The sequence below is a fragment of the Nomascus leucogenys genome, chromosome 16 (genome assembly GCF_006542625.1).
Source record: "Nomascus leucogenys isolate Asia chromosome 16, Asia_NLE_v1, whole genome shotgun sequence".
In the NCBI taxonomy this organism is placed as follows: Eukaryota; Metazoa; Chordata; class Mammalia; order Primates; family Hylobatidae; genus Nomascus; species Nomascus leucogenys.
The window spans coordinates 16,896,551-16,920,428 of record NC_044396.1 but is presented as its reverse complement, the minus strand read 5'-3'; the positions used below and the strand labels follow the sequence as shown (position 1 = coordinate 16,920,428).

The 23,878-nt window shown below is 37.1% G+C and overlaps 1 protein-coding gene across 2 annotated transcripts in view; it reads left to right on the top strand.

Annotated features, from left to right (window-relative positions):
- The window catches only part of LRRC69 (leucine rich repeat containing 69), a 131,370-nt gene that overhangs the window by 94,043 nt on the left and 13,449 nt on the right, over positions 1-23,878 (top strand). For both annotated transcript variants that reach the window (XM_030794980.1, XM_003268287.2), the window contains 2 exons: positions 13,196-13,297; positions 18,622-18,801. In XM_030794980.1, the coding sequence (XP_030650840.1) occupies positions 13,196-13,297; positions 18,622-18,801 (282 nt within the window). The remainder of the gene's footprint in view (positions 1-13,195; positions 13,298-18,621; positions 18,802-23,878) is intronic.

The window sequence follows — 23,878 nt, the reverse complement described above, 5'->3', positions numbered from 1 at the left end:
ATTTCATGGCATCCTCTATTTCAGCTGCAATTGCTGTCACATTTCCATTGCCTCTTTCCTTAGTAGTTTCTTTGGCTTATGGTTTCAGGCACCATCCCTCATATATATATATATATATTTTTTTTTTTTGTGACAGTCTCACTCTGTCACCAGGCTGGAGTGCAGTGGTGCAATCTCAGTTCACTGCAACCCCCGCCTCCTGGGTTCAAGCGATTCCCCTGCCTCAGCCTCCTGAGTAGCTGGGACTACAGGCATGTGTCACCATGCCCATTTAATTTTTTATTTTTATTTTTGTATTTTAGTAGAGATGGGGTTTCACCATGTTGGCCAGGATGTTCTCAATCTCCTGACCTTGTAATCTGCCTGCCTAGGCCTCCCAAAGTGCTGGGATTACAGGCATGAGCCACTGTGCCCGGCCTCTAGGATATATTTTAAATAGACGTATTAGGGTCTGCTAGAGAAACAGAACCAACAGGATATCTCTCTCTCTTTCTCTCTCAACATATTTATTATAATAAATTGGCTTACATGATTATGGGTTTGAGCAGTCTCACTTCACTAACTGCTGTATACAAGCTGAAGGCCCAGGAAAGCCAGTGGTATCCTTCCAGTTCAATCATGAAGGCCTTAGAATCAGGAGAGCTGATGGCATAAGCCTCAGTCCCAGTATAGGAGAAAACTGATGTCCTAGTTCAGTCAGACAGAGTGAATTCTCCCTCCCTCCACCTTTTTGTTCTAGTCATGCCCTCAACAGATTGGATAATGCCCAATCACACTGGGGAGGGCAATCTGCTTCATTCAGTTTATCAATTCCCTAATTTCATCTAGAAACACCCTCAAGGCACACCAAGAAATAATGTTTAGCCAAATATCTGGATACGCCATGGCCTAGTGAAGTTGACACATAAAATTAATCATTACAGTAAATAAGTTTAAATATATTTGAAATATTATTGTATGTTCTGTTTAATTTATTTACTTATGTTTATATTTAGTTAACTGTGTGGTCATTTTATTAAAAATAGGTAATTCTAGTCTTTTTTGGGGGGAGGAATCAGATCTGAATTACTTTGTTTGTAATTACAATATCCTTTAATCAAGGACTGATTGATTAGCACATAAAGAATGTACAGTTTAGAACCATAGATGGCAATTTTAAATGGATCATCTCAAAATTATGCTGCACATGTTTATATGTATTTGAACATCAAGTCATTCAGGAATAGTATTCTAAAAAAGGGTAAATTATCAGAGTTTTAGGAGAAATTTTGGTATTCTCTATTAATTTATTTGTGAAGGTATTCTAGGAAAGATGTGACAATCAATTACTGTACTTTTTCATCTCATCTGATCTTAGATATGATCTGAGGCAAATATTCAATAGACCATTCTGTTTTACTTTATTTGTATCAAATATGATAAGTATCAACTATATATATATTGAAATATGTTTAAGAAGAAGTATAGTTCTACATAATTATATACATTCACTTTAATATAATAAGCAAAAATGACTCTTGATGTCAATAGTATTAGGCTCCTATATAGGTATGAATGAGCACTGTTCTGAAACACTGCTGCACATGGTACTCAACAAACGATAACAAATCTATTTGGAATGTGGAAAATTTTCTTTTCAAAAGCAGAAAGCGAACAAGGGGAAATGGAAACGAATAGTATCAGCTATTCTGGAGAAATAAAAGTCTGTAGGTTCTAGCAGTAGAATTGTAGGGTTAAAAACCTGTATTTCTTTCTCTTTTTATCTCAGTTTCTTTCCAGACCTCCTAGGTTTTATTCTCTAACACTAAATGTTTTCTGCTTTTCAACTCCAGTTCTTGTGCTATATGTTTATCGGATTTCTGTGATGGATAAAATGTGATGATATATGATAGATGACAGAGTAATAGTTGGAAAGGGTCCAGGCCTAGCGTTCTATTTCATTTCTGTTTGCAACAGCTGAAAACTTGTGTGCTACAATTGATATGGCCCCTCCTCTTTCTGGGCCACTTAAAACAACAGCTTTGATAACTTGTTCTGAGTTATCTTTTATTCTTTGTAATTAACTTAGATGACTTTCTTCCTAATAGAAGGAAGAGCTTCAGGGGCAATCCAATAAAAAGGAAAATTTTCCTAAATTTTCAGACAGTACAATTAATATGTAAAATTGAGGCAAATATTTTGTTAGCTTTTTGCTTTTATCTTCTGTTTCCCTTTGTCATGTACTAGACAACATTAGGCTGGTGCTCACAAGTTTTATAGACTCCTGGTAAAGATGACGAAAGTCCCTGAAAAATGTTTGCAAAATGGTATCCTCTGATGTAAGTCTTTACATTTCAAGGAACATTCAGAAATTTCAGGGTGTATGTGATTCAAGACATGAGAGATTTGGCAGCTCAGTCCTTTCACATTATTTGAAGGGACCTTAGGAACTGGCTTCTAGCAACAGATCTTTCCTTAACTGGTGTCACTAGGAAGCAGGACTACCTGAGAGGTGACCCTGGGACAAGATTGGCAGGGGGCCATGGCAGTTTCATTCCTGGATGTTTACGTGTACACAATTTTCACTACCCTGAATGCTTTTTCTTCTCCTGAATGATTTCTCCTTGATTTTTAAGGTTCAGATGAAACATTTTCCCCATGTAAACTTGACAGAGTTCTTGTAATTCACCTAGGTTTTATATTCTGCATCTGTAAACAGAAGCTAATAATATCCTCTTCACTGAGGATTAAATGAGACATGGGATTGAACTGAGGTCTAGCTAACTCCAAAGTCATTGCACTTAAATAGTGTCTTAGGCCATTCTTGCATTGCTGTAAATAAATACCTGAACCTGGGTAATTCATAAAGAAAAGTGGTTTTATTGGCTTGCAGTTCAGCAGGGTGTACAGGAAGCATAGTGGCTTCTGCTTCTGGAGAGGCCTCAGAAAGCTTTCAATTGTGGTGGAAGGCAAAGGGGGAGCGGGTTGTCTCACCTGGCAGGAGCAGAAGCAAGAGAGAGAGAGCAAGAGAGAAAGGGCAACATACTTTTAAACAACCAGTGTCATGAGAACTCACCATAATGAGAACAGCACCAAGGGAGATGGTGCTAAACCATTCATGAGAAGCATCTGCATGATCCAGTCACCTCCCACCAAGTCCCATCTCCAACATTGGGGATTACAATTCTACATGAGATTTGGGCAGAGACACAGATTCATAACATATCAAACATAATGCTCAAGATATTTTAAGCTACTACCCACTTTATTTTTTCCTATTCTACCATTTGTATAGCAAACATTCTTTCTAAAGGTACCCTTATTATCTTCATTGGTCTTTTGACCCTAGGCATTCACTACCTTTTATTGATAAATATTGTTTTTTGGTATGGATAATCAAGCATTTATTGAAAAATATTTATTGAACCACATTTATGTATTAAACTTATGCTAGATCAGGAGATACAAAGAATAAGAAATCGTTCTTATGAAGGGACTCAAAGACAATGTGACATGGTCTTGTAAAAAGTAACATTGAATTGTAAATTGGGATATTACAGTGCAATGTGGTATGTGTAGGTCTACAGCTTGAAACTGGGGTTTTCTGTTTCCAACAGAATGTTAAGGTTTTGAAAGCAGGAATCAGTCTTCTACTTCATTCAACTTTTCATTATTTTTAGCCCAGTGTCCTGTTCTTAGTAGGTGTTGGGATTTATCAATATATTTATTGATTTGCTTTAGTAAAATAGAAGCACTCTATTATATATTAGTTACTTGTTGCTGTATAACACATTACCCCAAAATTTAGCTGCTTAAAGCATCAGAGATTTGTTATTTCACACAGGTTCTGAGGATTAGGAATCTGAGAGTATCTGAACTGGATGGTTCTAGCTCAGGGTCTCTCGTGAGTTGTAATCAAGTTGTCAGCTGGAATTGCAGTCAATTGAAGGCTTGACTGGAGCTGGAGGATCTGCTTCCAAGATGGCTTACTCACATGGCTTTTGGCAGAAAACCCCAGATTCTTAGCATGTGGGCTTCTCAACAGAGCTACCCGAATATTCTTACATCATGGCAGCTGGCTTCCCCCAGAGTAAGTGACTCACAAAGAAGAGAGAATAAGCAGGAATTGCAATGCCTTTTATGGTCTAATCTCTGAAGTTGCACACATCACTTCTGCTTTATTCTATTCATTAGAAGTGAGTCACTAAGTCCAGTACACACTCAAGGGGAGGAGAATTAGGCTCTACCTCTTAAAGGAGCAGTAACAAATAATTTGTGGATATATCTTTAAGTTACCACAGTACACTAACAGCACAAAATGTACTCTATCATTATTTTCTTTTTGAGCTTTGTAGGCTGAGGGCGAAACTTCAGAAAATAGAAAGATGAAGGCAGGGAAAATAAAGAGGGACTGGGAGAATGCACAGGGTAGTTTAGAGGGAATGAGGGTCTGGCCTAGGGCAAAGCATCTACACAACCTGGGGATGTTATGTTCTGATGTCTTAGGTATTCATAAGAAGGGAGCTAAAGAGAATGACAGTAAGAGATGGAAGTGGGGAAAGAATGAAGAAGAACAAAATAACTGAGAGAAAACAAGGATAATTGTGTAGAAAGTGAAAGGGCAAGGGAAGAAAATAAAATAAAATACCTCTAGGAAAAAAACTCTGGAATCAGTCAAAAGCTGTTGCCCAGTTATGAAGCAAATAAGCCCACTGGAACTGTCCAAAGGGGCTATTTTCTAAAATCTTTATTGTATAGTATCTGAGTATGACTATTTGAGACATTTTTATGGTGATTCAGGTGCCAATGCTGAAAAGAATGAATTAAGATTCAAGAGTAGAACAATTTATAATTATTTTAAAGAAAATAAATGGAGAAAAAAAGATAAGAATTGCTAGAAGTTTTTTTGTATAAAAGATTTAGAAATAAAGCTGTTATCAGAGACAATAATTATATAACTGAAGAGTCATTGCTGGACAAATTATGAACACATTTAGGCTATGAAAAGTGAAATATAATTGTGTGATGAAACCAAGGCAAGGTGGAATTAAAATTCCATCCTTCCTCATTCCCCTCCTAATTACTTAGTGGGGAGAAAGTATTGAAGTCATTTCATCTTTTTGACATACAGATATAGAGAAATTTCATTATAATCTTGTGGCATGTTCAGATATCAGAGATACAACATGTGGAACTGACATAACATACATGCAAACTAAGTGGTCAGATAGATTTACTGCTTTAGTTGTGTAGGTCAATTACACAAAGACAATTTATATGACCAGGATATTATTTAGAAGGAAAAGAGATAAGACTCATACAAATAAACTGTCAAGACTTAGTTAAGTATCAAGAGAGACATTGTAGGGTTTAGACAATGCAGAGTTAATAGGAAGAGGAGTACCTTAGAAACATCAATAGGAGAAAGAAGCAATTGATGAATGGAATTAGGCATATGATTTAACTTGGCAGCACTGGTCCTCATGAGAAGGGTGTGTCCGAAATAAGGAAAGTTCAAGAGATGTAACTAGACTGTTAAAAAGCAGAGTACAGACTTTAAAGATAGTCAGTGGAGGCCCAAAATGGGGATTTTTGTCTTACTCTTAAGCATTAACTCACCTAAGAGGGAAGAATGATGATGATCTTTTACATAAAATATGAAAAAATAAAAGACTATCAGCTTTGATATTGACAGGCACATTTTTCTTCACATCAGGGGGCCTACTTTTGGTCTATTTTCCAACATTTAAATGAAGAAAGGGTTTTCTAGTATTTCTTTTGGTTATAAAAATAGTTTTCTGAATTGGAAAATTTAGGAAAATATAAAAGTGCATAAAAATAAATTACAACTATACAACCCATTGACAACTGTTAATATTTTAGCACATTTCTATGTTTTGTTTTAATATTTATGATTTAAAAGATATTTTTTAAAAACAGTTTTGCATACTGCTTACTTTACTCAATATCATATCAGGACAATTTTGTCATTAAAAATCTCTTGTAAAAAAAAAATCTCTTGTAAACATCATTAAATTTATTACCTTTTAATTTTTGAATAAATTTTAAGGGGCATAAAATATTTAATCCTAATATTTACTAAAACATTATAATACAAAATAGAAAATAAATGATACATATTTAAATTATTAATGGTTGAAACTGTTGACTACCTACTGTGATAATAACAGGTAATACTAATTATTCTGCCACAGGAACTGTTCTAAGTACTTTGTATGGATTACATCATTTAACAATCATATTAACCATTATGAGGAACTATAATTATTATTCCCATTTTACTTAAAGAGGTTTAGTAATGTGGCTCAAGTTCTCACAGCTAGTAAGTAGGGAGCTGAAATCCAAACAAGGCAATTTGACTCCCAAGTCCATCTTTCTAAATCTATACATTTTGCATTATATGTTTAAGCCTTGCATTAGGAAGTGGAGATAGAATGATAAGGAAACCATAGAGGTTCTGCTCTTTCTGAGCTGTAGTGTGTAGAGAAACAATTGTTAACAAATAATTAACATTTTAAATGTATAATTACAAACTGAAATCAGCACACTAAACGAAAGGAACATAGATCCATAATAGACAACAGGAGCCTGACTAAATAAGTAACCTGGGGAAGGCTTCCTGGAGGAGGTGACACAAGCTGACAGCTGAAGAATGAACAACAATCAGTGAGGTAAAGGGGAAAGATACATTCCAGACAGAAGGAATAGCATGCGGAAAGGCCCTAGGGCGAGAGGGAACATGAATGTTCAGAAAACTGGAAGAAATTCAGTGTGACTGAGGCTCACAGATTGTATGGGAGCAGGCCGTGGCCCAGGAATGTAGGGCATGCTAAGGATTTTGAACTTTAAGGACAATGGAAATTTCCTAGTTTTATGTAGGTGATGACACAATCAGATTTATTTTGAAAAGATCTTTCCATCTGAAGAATGACAGACATACTGGAGGGAGGCCAGAGGGAATGTGGGGTGGATTTCTGGTAGACTTTTGCTGAAGTCAAATAAGAAATGAAGATAACTTGGTTTAAGGTAGTGGCAGGAAAGGTGGAAAGACCTGAACATATTTAAGAGATATTTAACATGTAAATTTGAAAATGGTGATGGAGTTAGTATGTTTTCTATGGGCTGAGATAGAAAATACTAGAAGAAGACCAAAATTTAGGAGGGCAGATCATGAGTTCAATCTTGGAAATAGTGAGTTTGACATGTGAATATTTTGAGTACGTAGTTGCCTATTGAGTGTGGAGCCAGAGTCTTTGCCATAGAGATTTAATCAATTTGATGAATGTGGGTAAAAAAAAAAGAAGAAGATAAAGTGAAAAGAGAATGTAGTGGGCTCTGGGGAGCACTATTTCATGACTGGGCAAAGAATTATGAGTTAGCAAGGAAAATTTGGTTCGAAGAGCATGTTAACTAGATTGGAATTGTTGGCAACCACTGAGGGTATACTGGAAGTTGGTGATGATGAATTTATGGTGATTCTTGTCTTCCCTGAGGTGTGACTCTGCAAACAGCACCACAGAGGCAAGGAAGCCTGGTGGCAAGAATGACCCGGAAAGGTTTTGTAAGATATGTGAAATGAGAAGGTTGAGTGTCAGAGGATTCAGGCATATGATAGCATAATTTACCATTCATTTTTTTTAAACATAGTAAAGGGTTTTTTTTTTTTTTTTAAACTTAGGCTTGGCGCATGTCTCACACCTGTAACCGGTGAAATTGGGTGAATCGCTTGAGCTCAGGAGTTCGAGACCTGGGCAATATGGTGAAACCCCATCTCTGCCAAAAATACAAAAAATTAGCTGGGCGTGGTGGCACGTGCCTGTAGTCCCAGCTACTTGGGAGGCTGAGGTGGGAGGATAGCTTGAGCCCAGGAGGTGGAGGCTGCAGTGAGCTGAGATCGTACCACTCTGGGTGACAGAGTAAAACCCCACCCACCCATCCCCCCTCCCCAAATTTAAATAATTCTGAGAAATACCTTTTATGCATAAACATTTGTCTCTTTTAAATGTTTCTTTTGAAAAAATTCCTATAAGAATTATTCAAAGAGTAAGAGTAATTTTCAGCCTTTTAAATGACATTGCCAATGTTTCCAGATTCCCCTAATCTTGTTTGCATGGGGGCAGTGGCTGTTCTAATTTTTATTCTTTGTGTTTTGACAGGCTAAAAGAATGTATCCTTCAAATTCTTCTTTCTTACTCTCTTTCAGCTGCTGTGTCATGAGTAATTTTCTTTGGTTAAGGTGCATATCTCATGCACATATGAGAAGGTCTTCATGTTGCTTTGGAACAACAAAGAAAACTTTCTGGTTATTGAATCTTTGGGTCATAAGCACTTCCCCTCTCAAACCACTAAAGATCTTACTCCATTTTGTTGTGATGTTTTATGATATGGACAAAACTGAGACCAAATTGTTCTAAGAAGAGGGAAATGCAAAGGCCCCAAGGTGGAGACTGCTTGGGAAGAAAGCCAATGTTACCACAGTGGAGAGAGACAAGAGAGAAGTGGAGAAAGAGTGAGAGAGCAGGTACTGGGAGATGAGGCCAAAGAGATAGTGCAGAATCCAAATCATAACCAAGTCTTGAAGCCAGGGTGAGGAGTGTGCATTTCATTTTGAGTGAGATGAGAAACCACTGGGTGGTTGTAAGAGGGGGAGTGATATGGTGTGGTTTGCATTGTAAAGCAATTGCATGGTTAGGGTTGGCACACACAGGCAGGGTGGAAGTAGAGTCCTCTTCGGGCTACTGGTTCTCAGGTAGTTCAAGGGCAGAAATGGGGTCTAAAGCAGGCATGGGGTGAGGACTGTGCGGTGACACAAATAAGCCCTCCCAGATCAGTTATTTCTATGCTGATGTTTAAATGGAAAAGCCTGAAGAGGACTCTCCCTTTGGCTTTAAGGCCTAGGGTACAAAAGGCGGGGCAGGGCCTGGGCTTGCAGGCCTTCAACTGCTTCTCCCTGACTAGAATGAGGAAGGTCTCAGCGTCTGTCTGTCTCTCTCTCTCTCTCTCTCTCTCTCTCTCTCTCTGTGTGTGTGTGTGTGTGTGTATGTTTATAGCCTGGGAATTTAGTTATCTATTTCCCTCCAGGCTTGGCTCTTAGCCTCTTTTCTTCAACTCCCTCTAAGGATCTTCTCTTGGGTATTCAGCAGATACTGAAGGATTATGACTCTAGGTCACTTTCTGACTATTTTCCCTCCCTTTGATGCAGGGTGTGTGAGACAGGGGTTCCCAGCACAGATATTTTTGGCTTTCTTATGTTCAAATGATATCATCAGCCTAATTGCTCCACAACTCTGATTAGATATCAAATTTATCATACAGTTTCTTGAATTTCCCATTGGTCACAAATAGTATTAATATCCTTTTTTAGAGTTATTAGTTAAATCTAATTTTTGGATGCCTTAGCCCCCACACTGGAATCTTATCCCCCCTCCTTGAAACTTGACCTTAAGCCTATTTAGAAATCCCAGTTCTCACTAAAGAGTAACCCTGTGAATTTTGAGATGCTTTGAAGAATGCACCGGGATTTGTCATACCCTACTTATTGGTTCTATTTTTGAGTCCATGTGAAATCTCAGCTTCCTCCCTCACCCCCAGTTTACTTTATAAATGCTCCTGCTAATCTAGCCCCCTTCTGATCTCCCTCATTACTTTAGGCTAGTCTGAAGCAACAGAAGGACTTGCTAAATTTGCATATTCTTCCTGAGGCCTTGAGCTTTGTGGGAACAATTATAAAAATTAACCAAGTCTGGAGAAGAAAGCCTTTGCAAATCTTGAGTGTGCAGGGAGAAGCGAATGTGTCTGGGGTTTCTGAGAAGCTATTTGTTTATTCATAAATCATTTATTGAACATCAGCTCTGTACTAGGCATTGAATTTTGAGCTTGCATTAGTCACATAAGTCATAGTGTTTAAAGAGACCAAAGCCTGATAGATGAAGATAGACTTTTCAACAATGATTGTCTCAGAGTATTTATAGGTAATATGATTAATTTATATACCAGGCCCAGTGAGGAGACAAGGAAACATTTGATAGAGGCTGGAGAAGCTTAGAGGGGTGACATTTTAGTTTTGAAGAGGTGACCCAGGTGTAGGATGAGTTAAAAGGGTATGGCATGAGTCATAACTGTGAGATAAGATACAGGCCTGTCATAGATCTCTAAGTACCTCTGAAAGCTTAAAAGGGTAAAGATGGGGCTTACTAGGATATATGGTTGGAGAGTCAGCCAAGGAGAGCCAAGTATGACATATGAGGGCTTTGAATTTATCCTATGGACAAAAGAGAGCCTTGAAAGGTTTTAAGCAAGGTTGTTATATGACCAAATTTTCCTTTCAGAAAACCATTTCTTCAGCAAAAGCTGGCGCTGAGATGAATTCAAGTACCATTGCAACAACTCACATAAGACAAAGGCCTCCAATGAAGGTGGGGCGGGTAGTGGGTGTGGCCAGGAGTAGGAGAAGATTGTGTGGGGGTGATGAGGAGGTGGATGGGATGGAGGGTGGAAAGAGAGGTTTCCAAAAGTTTTAAGAAGGTAGAATTGACAGGACATGGTGAGAGACTTGAAGTGGGTGATGAGAAAAAGGAAAAAGTGTAATTTGGGGGAAACATGAATTTAGGCTTAGGATTTAGAACTTTAGGTGCCTGTGGAACTTCCAGTTGGAGAGGTCCATTGGACAGCCAAATATTTGAGACCATTACTCAAGAAGGCAGTTGACACAGACATCTTAGCCTCAAAGTTCCTTGAATCCTTCATTTTAAGGAGCTTCCTCAGTCTTCACTTCAGCAAACCATATCTACAGTCAAATCCGGATCCTGACATCACCTTCACATGCTCTAAATTTGAAGAATTAAGGTCTGGTATGGCAATGTGACCACTGGTTCCTTCTATGTTCAAGCTATCTTATTGCTTTATATCCGTATCTTTTCACTTAATGACTCAGTGACATGAAGTCACTCAATGAGTCATTAAGTCAAAGTCATTGAGACTTCATGTCTTGCCACGTCTTCTTTTCTCCTAGTCCATCAGAGCTGGTATTGTTATTCCTTCCTGTAACCAGTCTAGACTGAAAAGGAGCAGTCCTGCCCTTTAATATTTAGTACACACAACATGCTCATTCTTTTACTTTCTGACATACTTATGTTGCAAACTCTTTATGTTGGATCTGGGAAGCTGAATGCTAAAGGAAAGCACATAATTGTGCAGACAGGGGCCACCACTAACATGTAGATTACAGTGGTTCCCTCAGCACTTCTGTATAATATATTTCTGTCCAGTTTCCTTTACTGAAAACTGTGGGACATTTCAAACCTTCACTTCTTTCTTCCTGTCTCCATTCACACTGATACCCTGCCTCCAAACTCAACTGACATGTGGTCTTATTCTCTGCTTCAAACAGTTGAAGGGACTATGTCTGACTCCTTCAACTATCCAGTGTCTTCAAACTTATCCAGGGGTTCACTTAAATGCCTTTTCCTCTTGTCACAAAGGAGAAGATAATTAAAAGATATTAATATTCTAAGATCATTCTGTGTCCTTCACCTGCTCATTTCTGTTTTACTTATTCCTTCTTTCTCCTTTACATTAATCTCTCTGTATTGGTTTTTTCTTAGAGGACTGTGAGTTTAGTATAAATTATGGAATGATATCCTTTAGGACAAAAAAGGAAAGAATGGTGGTTATATAGAATGAAGCACAAGGAATAACCCTTCTCATTTCAGCACACTGCGTACTGACTTAGAGCTGCCATTGGGTTCAACTCTCTAGGTTGTACCCTTGAGATGGTTAACACAGGAAACTGAATTAAGAAAGTTAGAATGTCTGTTTTGAGACCAGGACTCAAGGTGATACCAACATAGACTTGAGCTTTGCATTTTATTTAAACATCTGCCTGTGTTGTGTAAGCTTTCCTGTACTTTTGAAACCTAATGACATGATATCCCAGATGTTTAAAATCAATTATTTTTAATTTGTTGCATGCTTGCTACATTTCAAATTCTGGGCTCAAATTATGGAAATATTTCTAATTTTCCTATAAATGTTGTGAGATGCAGTGGTGTGGAGCCACTTCACCCAGGCTCACAAAAGCTAATTTTGCACATCCCTTCCCAAACTCTGTGTTCAGTGACTTGAATCAGCTATAGCAGGAGGATTTACACTGTGGAGTCAACACTCACTGCAAATTGAGGCTTTTTATTTCTTCATTTCAAGACCTGGTTTACCAGCATACTACTTAAGATAGGTCATATGTCCCCATTTTACAGCTGAAATTTAGGTTCAGAGAAATAACTCCCTAAATTAGGTTAACTGTGAAAGCTACATGGGTTTTTGGGAGGCAAGGCAAGATATTCTGTAAGAAAGTAAGACATTGTCTTTTCTCTTCTTTTCTCTTCTTATTCTCTTCTTAATCTTTTCTTTTTCTACTGAAGTTGTAGAGTGCAATTGTTAGACTTTCTCCATAGAACTTTAAATATCCTTGTGACCTGTATATCTTCCATCTTCTGTTTTTTTTTTTTTTTTTTTTTTTTTTGTGAGACAGAGTCTCACTGTTGCCCAGGCTGGAGTGCAGTGGCACAATCTCGGCTCAGTGCAACCTCCATCTCTGGGTTCAAAGGATTCTCCTGCCTCAGCCTCCCAAGTAGCTGGGATTAGGGGCATGCACCACCACACCTGGCTAATTTTTGTATTTTTAGTAATATTTTCATGGTCCCTAATAAGTTATAATGTGAACATTTTGATGTTCTTATATTTCTTTTACTTTCCTCATTAAACATAAATGGATCATAAGACAGTCTTTGAGATCTAGAGGTTGGTGTACGTTAGGATATTTTTTGTTATGCTTGGTTTTCTAATAAATACATTTGCAAAATGTTCCCAACACTCAATGTATTAATGCTTATTCTATTACTAACCAGTTCTATAACCCTAAACAAGTTTTCTTAGTTGTTCAGGATGGGGATATGACAAGTGACCCCTAAGGTCATGGCCATTCATGCCACCATTAAAATTCTTGTGCTTCTGGTAAGTAGAGTATGCCCCAGTGTGCCCCTAAATTACTTTATTTAGGACTTAAATCCACATTAGTATTTACTGTGGATTTTTAGTCCTAAATAAAGTAATTTCAGTTTAATTTTATTAAAGGTGTAGCTTTAGAGGTAGTTTCATTATTTTGTTGCACAATAAGATTTTTATTTTGTTTGAAAAGTTTCAGGATCTGAAGCTGAGGGAATTCTACTGTGAGGGAAACCCACTGTTCCTGCAGCAGCCAGTGATTTCTACACAACGGGAGAACGTCTGGAGTCTACAGGTGAAGACTTACCTCATTCACTCAAGTCTTCAAACTAAAGCCACAATTTAAATTTTAAAGCGTTTTCTTTTAAAACATTCTTGCCAAGCCAGCAAATGATTAATGTAATCCTAGTCCATTGGCAATGTGGATCCTATACATAATCTTTTTGACTTGCTTATAGAATCCAGTGAAATCCTAGGTCACTCTGATTCCCAGAGTGACTTAATTCAGAGAAATGGAAATATTTTGTAGGATGAATAAAAGAGAGAAATTCATTTTCACTTTAGCCTTTTCAGTATTATTTAAAGATGTATTGGCCGGGCGCGGTGGCTCACGCTTGTAATCCCAGCACTTTGGGAGGCCGAGGCGGGCGGATCACGAGGTCAGGAGATCGAGACCACGGAGAAACCCCGTCTCTACTAAAAATACAAAAAATTAGCCGGGCGTGGTGGCGGGCACCTGTAGTCCCAGCTACTCGGAGAGGCTGAGGCAGGAGAATGGCGTGAACCCGGGAGGCGGAGCTTGCAGTGAGCCGAGATTGCGCCACTGCACTCCAGCCTGGGCGACAGAGCGAGACTCCGTCTCAAAAAAAAAAAAAAAGACGTATTGATTTATTCTTAGTGTAGTCTTTACCTCTTTCACTCCATTTTTACTTGTCTCTCTCCCTAGTGGATAAATGAATATGATCCAGAAACTATGTTCACTTCAGCAAAACAGGTTAATGGTATTAAAAGAAGGAAGAGGAAAGCATATTACAGAACTCTTTGGCAATAGACAAGTCAGAGATCACAGATCCTCCCACATTTGACTATGATTCTTCATCAAGAATTTAGATTTCTGAGATCCATTTGGGTCTGTAGATAATGTGCAGGACTGTCATAAGACTTTTAAGATTTGTATGGGATCAACTTTCCTGGCTGCAGGTCCAATCTTGTCCAGTGGCTTACTTTGTTGTTTTTTTTTTAATTAAATTATTCTATGAATAATACCTGTTTATTACAGAAAACAATAACATACAGATAAGCAATGGAGAAAATCAAGATTTCTTATACTGACTTTTAAAAAGTTTCTTACTACAAAAGTAATACAAGCTCCTGTAGAGAAATTAGGGGAAAAAAAGCCAACAGAAGTTAATAAAAATACTAAGAAATCAAATTAATACTCTATGACATTTATTCTTTTAGAAATTTTTATGCATTCAAAATATTTTTGTAATTAAAGATGAGTTCAAACTCTGTACACTATATAGAGTTGTTTTTCCATTCAGTTATTGTGAATAGCTTTCCAATCAATAAAACAAAACAAAATAAAACTAGACCATGACGTCTTTTTTGATGAATACATGGTATTCTGTATATGATGATATCATAATATTTTTAACTACTTCTCCACTGTTGGATGTTTAAATTATTAATAACTTTCTGGCCTTTTAGCCTTTATAAACAAAGATACAAGGCTGGGCACAGTGTCTCATGCCTGAAGCCCCAGCAATTTGAGAGGTCATGGCAGGATGATTGCTTGAGCCTAGGAGTTTGAGACCATCTCTACAAAATTTTAAAAACCTTAGCCAGGCATGGCGGTGTGTGCCTGTGGTCTCAGCTACTCAGGAGGCTGAGGTGAGAGGATTCCTTGAGCCCAGTAGGTTGAATCTGTAATGAGTCGGGTTCGTGCTACTGCACTCCAGCCTGGGTGACAGAGCAGGATCCTGTCTCAAAAAACCGCCCCCAAAGTCAAAAAGCAAAAACAACAAAAAGCAAAGGGACAGTGACCATTCTCATAGTAAATTTTTAGTTCCTGTGTATATTACCCCTAAAAATGTAACTGCTGCACCAAAGAACTGACATCTTGTAAAGTTCGATTTACTTTTTTCAGATTCCCTTTCACAGAATATTTTCACAAACAGCGTTATTTCTTACTCTTCTGTAACAGAAAAACATCTCATTTGAAATTTAATAGTAAATAATTTGAGTAACTGTTGTATTTGATTTTTTATTCCTTTATAACTTATTTTTCTCCTTTCATCAATCATTTCAGTATAATAATAGTAGCTAACACCTATTTTATGCCTATTATGGACAAGGTACTCTTCTAAGCACTTAACAGGAATAAACTAATTTAGTCCTCTACTAACCCTAGAAAGATAGGTATCATTATTGACCACTTTTTATAGATATAGACATGGAGATTTAGGGAGGTCAAATAACTTATCTGAGGTCACAGAGCTACTAACTGTTGGGACAATGATGCCACCTTAAGCAGTTGGGTTCCAGACTCCCAGCTACAATATTGGTTCAGAAAGGGGATATAGGGAGCTGAGGGAAATGGAGACAGGGTTGTCCTGGGTTGGAGGAGGTTCTGGTTTGTGGAGGAGGCTGAATTAGCAGTTAACCCAATCTGGTAGCTGTCTTATAGGGAGCCTTCGAGGACAAGAACGTTGTCTGTGAGGGCGGTGAATGAGAGAGAAATTGTTCTAATTTTCAGAACTGTTGGGTCCAGGAGCACAAAAGTTAATTTTTACAATATGTTTAGTGGAAGTAGCTATCTATGTCTGTAATATGTAAATGATTTGGGTAGTTTTAAGAGTATCTCTAAGAATTTTTCTCATAAAAGTGACTTAAATTGATTGGTACTTAAAGTAAGAGTTATTTCTATGGGGCATTTAGTCAATGTTACTGATTAAAGTACTTGCTGTGTCAAAGAATTCTAGGAACTATGATATGGGTTATGCCTTGGTAAAGATTTTAAAACTTTACCTCACCTCAGAGATTTATGAAGTAAAATTTAATGCTAATAACTATATTATAGAAAAATATTAGCCAGAATATACTGCATTAGGAGATGCCAGGCTAAATGGTTTACCGTTTTTATGTAATTTAATTCTCCAAACTATTTGTGTAGATGCCAGACTAAATGGTTTACCATTTTTATGTAATTTAATTCTCCAAACTCTTTGTGATAGTATTGGAAAAAATCCCAATTTTACAGATGAGGTGTTCAAGACCAGGGAAGTTAAGGGTTCACCCAAATATGATCACACAGCAAATAAGTCATAGAGCCAGAGTTTACACCTATGCATGTATTTGTCTCAGACTTTGAATTTTTGCTCTTGATGCTACGTTTTAGTACTTATCATACACATAGTAACACATGAGTATACAATAGTTCCAAAATGTATCACTCCTAGGATTCATATTTGTTTTTACATTTTATATTTTTCATATTATATAATTTTTATATGTATAATTTAATAACTCAAAAATTATATGTAAGGAAAATGTAGGGCATATAAAATTAATTTCATTTATGATGAATTATAATTAACTTATAAATATTCTAAGAAAATAGCATATAAGCGATCTAAAAGGAGTAATTTGAGTATTTTGAAATATTTTTATAGACCACTTTGGTCTATAAAAGATTTCTTGACTTTTAAATAACACTGGAATTAGACCATCATTAAATTGTATACTCTCAAAAATTGCATTGAATGCATCTCTAAGAGATGTTCTAAAAGATACTATTGGTCATGCCAATAGTATTTTATTTTATATATACTCACATTTCCAAGTAAGAACTTTATATTTTAATGGTGTATGCTATCCTTCCAAAGTAACACATTGGCAATAAGTAAAATAAAAATATAAATAATAGGTGATGTTAAGAGCTGTCAGATATACTGAGTGCAACAAACATGTTTGGGTCCAGAAATCATAAATGGAAAAAGTGATCTATATGAACCTATTTTTAGGTCCCTTGTATTTCAGCAAATGCTTCCATCATCTGCTATTTTGGATAGTGAATCCTTATCCATGAGTTTTCTACAGCTTTATAATAAGACTTGGCCATTGAATTCATGTAGCTAAAAGCCTACCTATAAAATCAATATTTCTTTAAGAATCACAAGCTATCATCTGCTTAAGTAGTTGGAGAAAGGGTGAAAATAAACATCTGATTTAGGCACCCTGGTAATATTAGTGTGAAAGCATGACCTCAGTCACGCAACCACCCAGGAGAATGAGCTTAAGTGGGTAGGAGGTTGTGCTGTTGAAGGATCAGACAAATAAGGAATCCATGCTCAGGGCTGTTTACTGTATAAAGGCAGCTTTCTCGGGTGCTTGTTTATTGGGAGGGATAGGATAATAGGAAATGGACACAGCAGTTTATAAGATTTTGCTATTATTTTTTAAGTTTTTAAAGAATTTAATTTCTTTAAAATTAAATTAAATTAAATTTCAAATTAAATTTCAAATTAAATTAAATTAATTTCATGCACTTAGGTGAATGCATGAAAGATTATGTGTGTATATATGTATTTTCAAAAATTCCTATCCAAGCTTTATGTGGACTGTTTCAATACTACTGGGAAATCTTTCACTTTTGTCAGGAAAAAAAAGTACCAAATAAATCATCCCCAAACACTATTAAAATTTCAAGCAGTGTTTGTGTAACATTTATACAGGACTTCCATGCTACTGACAAGAACAATGGAGAAAATTTAATGGATTCAGGCAAATGTTTATTTATTTTCTTTGCTTGGTCAGCGAAGATTTAATTTTATGCATTATGTAATATATTTTTATTAAGATGATAGCCCTAGTGAAAGGCAACTTCCATTTTCTTACTTCCTCCATTTATTATTTAGTATTTTATTATTATTATTGCAAGCCAATTTTCTGAACATATCTAGGTAGTTAGGTTTAACTAAGATTAAATTCAGATATTTGGTTCATAGAAATCATTGCTTTTTTGATGGCATTATTCAGGTTCTCAGTGCAGCAAGGAATTTAGACCAGTGCTTCTCAAATTTCAATATGCATATAGATTACCTGAGGAACTAGTTAAATTGCAGATTTTGATTCAGTAGGTCTGGAGTGTGTCTGACATTCTGCATATCTAATAAGCTCCCATGTGATGCAGTCTGTGAACCACAGTTTAAGTAGTTAGGATTTAGACCTTAGTGAATATGACAAAATTCATTTTTGAATCCAGTCTGAATGTTTGTACAGTCTTTGCTTATTGTAATGAGAGGTGCCAGATTTAAACCTAAACTGTATCTAACTTTATAATATATGTAATGCAAATGTATTATGACTTGGATTCCTATATGTAAGAGATGTAGAAATACGATAATGTAAGAAACTTATTGTTCTCATATTGATGAAAACCAAACTTATTTGCAATGCCAGTCATTCACAACACAATTCATTAGATACACTGCAGAATCTTAATTTAACAGAATCTAGATAATAAGCCATACACTTTATCTAGTGAAATGGAAATCAATGTAATGTAACATAGTTTTGAAAACAATCTGAGGAACTGTATTTTTTTTTTCAATTTAGGAAATAACATCAAGATTTGTAATGAATCAGCTAGCAGAAAATAACCCTTTCCTAATGGATGGCATAGAACAGTACCCACAAGTCAGGAGCATGATCTCTCAGGGAAAAACATGTGCAATATGTGGACAGTACTTTATAACCGTATGGCTGGAATGTGTTCGATTTGTTCCTCCACCAAAGGTAAATGATGCTTTTTGTGTGAATATGAACATAATACCGATTCCTATCCTTTGTTCTTATCTAAATCAGTTAATACTAACTAGATTTGTACCTATGATTGGCTTATAGGATAGTATACTGTAAATTTTGGGTAGACAAATTTGGATAAGTATCTGTAATAATCATCATCACCCATTCTATTTGCATTCATAGACTCCCAAATTTATCAAAATACATGCATTCTAGCAAAATTTCATAAAAGTTGAAAGTATTTAATCAGTAAATCCCTTTTGTTCATGAATATTAATAATAAAACCAGAACTAAATTCTTCTCAGAAGAAGAAGTTGTCAGTAGTCTGTCGTGGAATTCTTGGTGTAGAAAAGGTGAATGTGCTGGCTAGTTTATATCACGATGGTGTTCTAGAACACTAAATATGCATGAATGTGCACCTGCAACATTATGTTACCCAGGAGTTGTGAATCCCAGGGCAGTTAACATAGCCCATAAAGCATGTTCTAGACCAGAGCTCAGCAAACTCCTTTTTCTCTAAGCGGCCAGATAGTAAATATTTTAGGCTTTGTAGACAGTGAGATCTGTGTGACTACTGCTTGACTCTCCTTTGTAGCATGAATGCAGCTCTAGATAATACGTAAATGAGTGTAGCTGTGTTCTAATAAAACTTTACTTGTAAATTTAAATTTCATATAATGTTAACATATCATGAAATATTATTTTATTTTGATTTTTTTTTCAACCATTTAAAAATGTGAAAACCTTTCTTAGCTTACAAGTCTTATGAAAACAGGAGGTAGGTCAAATTTGGTCCGGGGACCATAGTTTTCCCACACCTGTTCTAGACTATCCAACATTTGCTTTTAATACCAGAATTCCTTTCTGCTCTTGGTGAGCCCTTGGCCTTCCTTGGGCTAGCATAGTATAATATTGGGGGATAATTTTAAATAAATTAATAAAAACAGCTTCAGTTTCTGCCATTCTGAAAATTATCATCTAGTGAAGGAGACAAACAAATAAGTAAACACAAATGTAACATAAATTGTGATTAACATGACATAAAAGAATGGTATATTAGTTTGCTAGGGCTGACATAACGAAGTACTACAAACTAGGTGGCTTAAAACAAGAGAAATTTAGGCTGGGTGCGGTGGCTCACACCTGTAATCCCAGGACTTTGTGAGGTTGAGGCGGGTGGATCACCTGAGGTCAGGAGTTTGAGACCAGCCTGGCCAATAAGATAAAATCACATCTCTACTAAAAATACAAAAATTACCTGGGTGTGGTGGTGGGCACCTCTAATCCCAGCTTCTTGGGAGACTGAGACAGGAGAATCACTTGAACCTGGGAGGCAGAGATTGTAGTGAACTGAGATTGCACCACTGCACTCCAACCTAGGCAACGGAGTGAGACTCTGTCTAAAAAAAAAACAAAAACAAAAACAAAACAAACAAACAAAAAAAACCAAGAGAAATTTATTGTCTTACAGTTGTAGAGGCCAGAAGTTTAAAATCAGGTGTCATTTAATTTGATCATCTTGGTAAAGGCCGTATTTCCAAACAAGGTGACTTTCGGGGGCACTGGATGTTAGGACTTCAACATATGTATTTTGCCAGAAACACAATTCAGTCCACAACCAATGGGCTTCACAAGGAAGAGTATCAGGGAAGCCCTTCTTTAAATCTGGGATAAGGGAAGTCTTCACAGAGGAAAGGATATTTTAAATGACACCTCAAAGGTAAAGAAGGTCAGGTAGAATTGTGGAAGAGTGTTTCCAGGAAACTGTTCCAGTAGGAACAGTGTGTATTAATGGGAAATCACTTTTTGATTTGAGGAACTGAAAAATGGTTCAGTGTGATTAGAAAGTATTAATTGACTAGGAAAGTTGAGATAGGCAGGAGTTAGATCACAAAATACCACGTAGTTTACATTAGGAATTTGGCTTCTAGTTAATGTGTGATGAGACACATTTGAGGAATTTTAAATAAAAGAGTGGTATGTCCTAATTTACATTTTAAAAAGATAACATCTGCATAGAGAATGAATTAGAGGGCAAGAAAGTGAGATTAGGCAGTAGGCTATTTGCACTAGACCAGCTGAGAGATGATGATCGCAGTGGCAGTAGAGGGAAATTATGGATTGAAGATGCATCTTGGAGAAAGAAGTGGGAAGACGTAGATTTCCAGGTTTTTTGGCCTACAGAACTGTGTAAAGCAGATTTTTTTCTTTTCTTTCTTTTTTTTTTTTACTAAAATAGGGAAGACTAAGGGAGAAGTAGGTTAGGTTTGTTGGGGAGAGATAGAAGTTCTGTTTTTGCACATGGTTAAGTATGAGACTTCTGCAAAATCTGGGAGCCTGAGCAACCCGGAAGCTATAGACTCCTATCTAGTCTGTTAGGTGTGCTGGGAAGTCTAGGACTCGTTGTTAGCTGTGAGTGTGTGTGTGGGTGGGTGGGAAGATTTTGGTAGGGAACTAGATATATGACCTCTAACATCATCTCTATCTCTAAAGAGTTTGATTCTAAGTCCTGTTGTTCAAGTGATTTAAGGTATCATTATGCTCCAGTAGTCTTTGTGCCAATAAAGGATCTGAGCTGTGAATATGCTTATACCTATCTTTTTTTTTTTTTTTCTTCCAAGACAAAGTCTGGCTCTGTCACCCAGCCTAAAGTGCAGTGGTGGTGATCTTGGTTCACTGCAACCTCCATCTCCCATGTTCAAGCAATTCTCCTGCCTCGGCCTCTCAAGTAGCTGGGATTACAGGTGACCACCACCACACCTGGCTTTTCTTTGTGTGTGTATTTTTAGTAGAGATGGGGTTTCACCATGTTGGCCAGGCTTGTCTCAAACTCCTGATCTCAGGTGGTCTGCCTGCCTTGGCCTCCCAAAGTGCTGGGATTACAAGCATAAGCCACTGCGTCCGGCCTCAGTGTATCTTATCACCAGCCACTCACCAAATTTACCAAAGAATCTTTTAAAAAATACAGATTATCCTACCCTAGACCTACTAAATCAGAGTCTGTAACAGTAGGATCCTGAGCATCCACATTTTCATAAAGATTTCTAGCCGGGCGCGGTGGCTCACGCATGTAATCCCAGCACTTTTGGAGGTCGAGGCTGGCGGATCACGAGGTCAGGAGATCGAGACCATCCTGGCTAACACAGTGAAACCCCATCTCTACTAAAAAAATACAAAAAATTAGCCGAGCGTGGTGGCGGGCGCTTGTAGTCCTGGCTACTCGGGAGGCTGAGGCAGGAGAATGGTGTGAACCCAGGAAGAGCAGCTTGCAGTGAGCCGAGATCGCGCCACTGCACTCCAGCCTGGGCGACAGAGCAAGACTCTGTCTCAAAAAAAAAAAAAAAAGATTTCTAGTTGATTTTCATGTGCAGTCAGGGCTGGGAATCTCTGCTCTCCCTGTTTAGGGCTGTCCCAGTACCACAGGGAAATGGCTGTGTCTTACACACATTAGTAAGCAAGGCCTATGTGGTTTCTTACACGTAACAAAAAGTTGAATATTAAAAAGTTGAATGAATATTCATTGGTTGAATATATGAATTAATGAATTGTTAGTGACAAAGGTGTAGTATAGCGAATAGTGAAAAAAGAAAAGGAGGTGTTGGTGAAGGAGTAAATCCACTGTGGAGCACTGGAAGATGACAAACACCTTAATATGGCCTCTACGCTGGGGAGATTTCTTACTATGGCTGCCTTCAGGCACACTGTAGAGTTTGCTCTGTCAGTCTGCTTCTTGGACCCTATCCTGAAAGTCTTTCACTTTACTCCACTGTAAGCGGAAAAAAGGCTCCTGCATACAAGTATGCCATGTTCCCAAGAATCTCCAGAGCCTGGATTAGGCCTTTCGCCTTTCACAGCCCATGGCCTCCCCAGGGACAATCGATGAGTGCATGTGAATGCTGATAATGTATTCTTACTAGCATTATTAGTTGTTTCATAAGTTTACATTTCTAACTCCTGGATGAGATCATCACTACTTATGTTCAGAGATACATTATCTTTCTCAAAACTGTAATTGTGAAACTTTCTTTCATGAACTTCACTATATGTGGTGTTCATCATGAGGTTCAACAAGGAGAACTTTTTTTCCACCAACTTTTTAGTTTGAGAAATTGGAAAACAACACATAACTTGAATGAATAATACAACGAACATTTGTATACCCTTTACCTAGAGTTGCCGATTTTTAATATTTTTTTTCCATTGGCCTTATCTCTTACTATTTTTTGCCTTTAAGGATGCATCTTGTCCAAAACAAATTTGATATTGACACAAGCCAAGAATGTAGCCTACCTACAAAGATTGTATTATTACTTTCTAGAGCAAAAATAGAAGAATAGATTCGAATTATAAAAAACGTGAATGAATGAATGAATGGATAAATAAATCTATCCTTCATACCAAGTAGAGAGATTTTATCAAGAGTTACAATGGATAACACAATATATGAACCAGAAAACATGTAGGTTATTTTAGCTATACTAACCCACGCTTAGGACGTGGAGGCTCACATTACTGGCCTGTTTACTTTCCAAGAAGCAGAGTATAGATTTTACAACAGCCACTTTACGTAGTTCATTTACAATCCTGTAGAATGAAATCCGGCAACAGTCATCAGAGTTCACATCACCTGATGTCAAGTATTTACACATCACCTGATGCCAGGTATTCACGTCACCTGATGTCAGGTATTTACTCTGAACTAGCTCTGTGGATCCTGATAGACAGCCTGATAGACAGGATCCACAGAGCTAGTCCAGAGTAAAAGATCTAAGTCAGCTGTGGTCGTGGTGTAGAGCTACTACAATGTTTCTCACAATGTCCTTTACCAGAGTTTTTGACACTGCCAAGTATTGTAAAATGTTGCATGTGAATTGGGAGACTAAAAGGAAGTCTAGAAGTGTTTTCCTCTTGATCCAGTCATGTACAAATTATGTTTTACTAGACATAACCATGTGTACTTAAGACCAAAAAATAAAAGCGGAAGAATCTAATCAGAGAAATCATTCTCAACTCAGTTACATGTATATTGGGCTCTAGTGTAGTGGTTGTCTATAAAAGTTCTTTATG